The 4,608-nt window shown below is 46.9% G+C and overlaps 1 protein-coding gene across 1 annotated transcript; it reads right to left on the bottom strand.

Moving 5' to 3' along the window:
• Positions 1–603: 603 nt before the first annotated feature.
• On the bottom strand, positions 604–4,398 carry nrsn1l (neurensin 1-like). Its single transcript, XM_040189402.2, has 4 exons — positions 4,241–4,398; positions 2,909–2,967; positions 2,640–2,795; positions 604–2,096 (listed from the first exon to the last, which is right to left on the bottom strand). The coding sequence occupies exons 1-4, from the start codon at positions 4,377–4,379 to the stop codon at positions 1,752–1,754; spliced, it is 699 nt and encodes a 232-aa protein (XP_040045336.2). The 5' UTR covers positions 4,380–4,398; the 3' UTR covers positions 604–1,751.
• Between the last annotated feature and the right edge of the window lie 210 nt (positions 4,399–4,608).

The following is a 4,608-nucleotide window of genomic DNA, read 5'->3' on the forward strand; positions in this document are numbered from 1 at the left end:
GATTTTACCACGACGATATGCTACGACTGACAACATGTTATTGTAGCACGTTGGAAAAAGTCGTAGTATAGCGTGTAAAAAAGATTCATGCTGCACCACTATTCACAAAAGTAACGGTGAAGCTCTCAGAGTGACGAATACAAACGATCATCTTCACTTTAGAGTGAAGAATGAACCATGTAAGTCAAAAAAAAAGAAAAGGTAATAATATGTCATCACAGAAAAGAAAAGCCCTGGAATAAGTTTTTAAAAAAGCACATGATGAAAGTGCTCCAATGGTTGTAAAGTAGGGAACACATAGGATGTGTTCAAATAATACTGAAGTAACACTCGTCCATATCAGAAAAATTGACTATAAGTCCTAGAATAGAATATTAGATCCTTGGAATAGAATGTTGAAAACGTCAATTCCTATTATTCCATCTCAGAATAATTCATAAAAAAAGTCAAACTATGTCATTTAGATCTGATTAAATAGAAAACTATTCGTATAGGATGTCACAATCTGTCATTAAAGAGTTGTATTATAGTATCTCCAAAACAATTCGTCAATTCCTCATCGTGGAGAAACATTCTTATGAACTCAAATCAAAGAAAAAAAAACATTCAGTTGCAGTTTATTTGTTTTACATTAGTGACACTTTAATTATGTATCTTCCTCATGAAGATTAACACATCAGAACAATTAAACATCAATAAAAACCTGTGCAGTTAACCAATCAGGACATCAAGATTACTCTATTTTACTGTTAAACATGTATATACAGTATGTATTCTTCTAATTGAAGCCAATTTGACTTCAGGTAGCCGCTGCAAATGCTTCCCAGCGCTTCGGCCCTCGCCGCCCGCGCCTGTAAACAAACGCCCTGATTGGTGTGAAAGCAGAGAGAAGCCAAGCTGCGGACCAATCGGAAAAGGGCCTTTGTTCGCGGTTGGAAGCGGAGCGCTAGTGGTCCGACTGTTGCCTGGAGACGCGTCGCAGGCAATTACAGAGCAAGATTACAGTGCAGAGAAAAGAGGTGATATTGTCAATGGAGCATGAGTGTGTGTGTGCATGTGTGTGCGTGTGTGTGTGGGCGGCTGTGCGCATGTTGAATGCAGCAGCTGCAGCATTAGTGGAGCCGTGTGAAGATGGGCAAACGGAATTGTTAATAATGTGTTTTTCAGCATCTGGTGTAATTTGTGCGTCGGATAAAGGATGAACATGAACTACTATTTAAACAAAACAGATGCTAAAAACTATTTTCAGTAAAACTACCAAAAACAAACAAAGGGGAAGGTGAAAACATGTGATGCGGACGGTTGATCGTCGGTGGACATTACTCACTATAGTGGAATAAAACGCTAGTACACAGAAACACACGTCTACTGTCCACCATTACATCCTGATGCTGCAAAACAAGGTTTTAATAGAGCAAAGAGGTGTCTGGCTTAAGTCTTGGGGCCTTATTTATACGTTTTAATTGGAATGTATTAAAGATCTATTCAGATCGAGTTGTGCTTTTTAAACCATATAGGTGTTGAAAGTTGAATTCATCCCCGCAGCTCCTCCATGTGAATAAATGAATTCACCATTTTAAATGTCCATTTGAACCACGTGCGTGCTGGAATGACGCCGATAACAGGACGAGGTAAACGAGGCCCCAGGACCAGAACAGAAGCTCAGTGGGGATCTGCTCTAAGAGGAGGGATGCAGATGTTCTGCTCTGGACGCGGTGACGGGTATCTTCCCCTCTTCTACACCTGGAGGCTTAGTGACCACAGCCCTGGGATCCCTTGGGGGTCTCTTCCGTTTGGAGCCAGACTCTCCTCTCCGGTCCCCCCTCCCGCGGTCCGTGGAACAGCCTCTCTTTCAAACTGGCCCCGGGGAGGACCAAGAAAACCAACCCCATGGCCGCCAGGGCCGATCCGAGACAGGAGAGGCCGATCCCTGCCGCGGCGCTCAGGCGCAGCCCCCTGTTGAAGCTCACCGCCTGGGGGTCCACAAAAAACAGGTCGCCCTCCCCGAACGACTCGATTCTGTGGGGCGTGGAGTAGCCGACGGACAGGATGGCGATGCCTGCAGTCAGGACGGGCAGACCCAGGGCCAGGTACACCTGCAGGGAGAGTGGGAGGGGGGGGAGGGGGGGTAACTGGATCTTCATCCATGGTCGACTAACAATGAGTCCACCCCACTGGAGTTCAAGTGAGCCAGTAAAATTAAGAACACTAACGAGGGATCAAGAACAACAAGAGAGTGGGACGCCCCCCGATACAAAGAGGACGAAGAGTGTGCTTGATTTATTCATCAACAACACAGATTTATGGGACGTCACCCACTGACTATAACATGTGAGCCAACAGCTTAAGACTAAAGAGGACGAATTAACTGTGTGATAAAAGAGGGTCTCCAGGGATGTTTCACTATTTAAACGAGCCCCATAATTAATAGGCATCACTTCCTGGTTGCGTACAACGTTTCTCATGGGATGTAACAGATGCCGATGGTTGATATTTATATGATATTTATATGATATATATCAGAGTAGGACTGATTTAGGGAAGCACTCGTTGTGGGTGAGGGGGTTGGGGGGGGGGTTGTAGTACCAAGGATCAAACTGCACGGTGGCGAGGGATGTAAACAGAAGGTCGCTCTTTACCTTCCAGACTGGAGACGTCCACCACAGCGTTGACCTCGGCCTCCGGGCCCGACGCCGATCCTCGGGGTCTTTCTCCCGCCGCGCGGGGGACGAGCACCCCTCGTAGAAGTGGTGCAGGTAGGAACGCACCCCGAACTGGAGACAGCTCGAACCCGCCTGCACGGAGACGTGTCCAGAGGGGCCGGAGGACGTGAGATAAGGCGCCTCAGCGGCAAAATATTGATCATTATTTAGATGTATTAAGATCCAGGAGGGTGGGGGGGGCTCACCTCACGCCCAGAGGATTCTGCTCCCGAGCCAGAGACCCCGGCCATCACACCTTGCACACCTCCAGGGAGAGACACAGAAACACACTGTAACAGATTGATGTGTATAGATATAAAAAAAAAAGCCTCCATGGCTTCGAAGGCTGGTGATGCATTCTGGCCCGTGTCACCGGGTCGCAGCAACGATTGACAGCCGCCGCCGCGGCTCTGTTGCCGCCCACGGATGAGTCACACGGATGCAAGTGCGTGCACACTGTTCTTCCACATACAAACGGGCACACGTGTCCGTCTGCTGTTATTCTCCTGCGGCGGTTTGATTGATTTCTGTCATTCTCTGCTTTCTCATGGCTGCAATTCTTCACACAACCCCGAAAACAACCTGCGTGTGGTGGTTGAAAGGGTTCAAACAGTTTGCCATCGTGAATTACCTCTAATGACCTTTTACAGTTGGTGCTTTAACAAGCAGCATTTAACGAGTCTTCTAAAAAGAATGATGTAATGTGACCTAACGTGTTGCATTCGTGATGAATAGCAACGTATTTAAAAAGGGTGACTTCACAAGGAAATGAGGTAGGAAAGTCAATAACCAATTACAGCATTGCAATGGACGACTTGCGTGACTACATTTTTAATGATGCTTTGTGCAGAGACCCGATTAGTGACTCCAGTAACGGAGAGAAACTAAATACATTTACTTATAGATAATAATCCATAACACCTTGTCAAAGATTAAATCAGTGGAGCAGCCTCCTAAAAGACACATTTCCGATCAAAACTTCTTAGATTTCATTTGAATCACAGCTTGAAACCCAATGAACTCCGCTCCTTTTAAGACAACGTATGCATTAACAATCCCAAAAACGTATTTTAGAGCACATAAGTACTTGTTTTATTACTTTTTAATTTGCAATTGGGCTAATTTGGGAATCACGTCTGGTCATTGAAATGCACATTGTGATAGTTTAATCTTTGAGGTGTCAAACTCATTGCTCTTTAAAACTAGACTGGTCTACTTATTCGTCCACTGTTCACATGGCTGACCATCGGATTCCATGAAACGGATTAAAATGACAACCCCCGCACATGTCGGACCCTTATCCGCTGATACAGATGTTTCAGTCCCATAAAGGCTTTTTTCCCCCGGGGTCGCTGTCCATGGTGCTCCGATCGCCGGTGAGTCACCGCGGCTCCGCGACGCTTCATCCGCAGCGGCGCACTTCCTCCTCCTCCTCCTCCTCCTCCTCCTCCTTCTCCTTCTTTCCTCACCACATGCAGCAGCTTTCTATTTTCCACTCGGAACCGACTTCATGCACCCGCTGACGGACACGGTCTTACCCTCCTGGCCGCAGTGGTCGCGGGTCTCACTGCGCGTCCACGTGCTTATCGGTCCGCTGGATCTCAGACGCGGCCGCTGATGTGGATGAGCAGAGCGGAGGCGCTGCGCACGCGTGGAACACTCCATGATGGAGCCCATCCGTCTGTGGACGCGACCTTTATCGGGCACAAACGCTTCAAAGTGGCCAGTTCAGCGTCAGTTTAGTAGGATGTTCTGATGAGGGTTGTACTATTTAAACCTGGAGAAAACGTGGAATACAGGAGGTAAAAAACCTGTGACCAAAGGAGATTTCAGTATCAGGTCAGCATGGAGTCACTACCCGCCTGCAGGAATATTACAGCTATATGTGAAAGCCGGATTAGGTCTA

This window comes from Gasterosteus aculeatus, chromosome 10 (genome assembly GCF_964276395.1).
Source record: "Gasterosteus aculeatus chromosome 10, fGasAcu3.hap1.1, whole genome shotgun sequence".
Taxonomy (NCBI): Eukaryota; Metazoa; Chordata; class Actinopteri; order Perciformes; family Gasterosteidae; genus Gasterosteus; species Gasterosteus aculeatus.

Coding starts and splice junctions, on each gene's coding strand:
- nrsn1l (XM_040189402.2), bottom strand. CDS start 4,379: ATGGGCTCCATCATGGAGTGTTCCACGCGTGCGCAGCGCCTCCGCTCT. Junction 2,796..2,908: donor CAGAATCCTCTGGGCGTGAG/GTGAGCCCCCCC, acceptor GTCTCCGTGCAG/GCGGGTTCGAGCTGTCTCCA. Junction 2,097..2,639: donor GGACGTCTCCAGTCTGGAAG/GTAAAGAGCGAC, acceptor CTCTCCCTGCAG/GTGTACCTGGCCCTGGGTCT.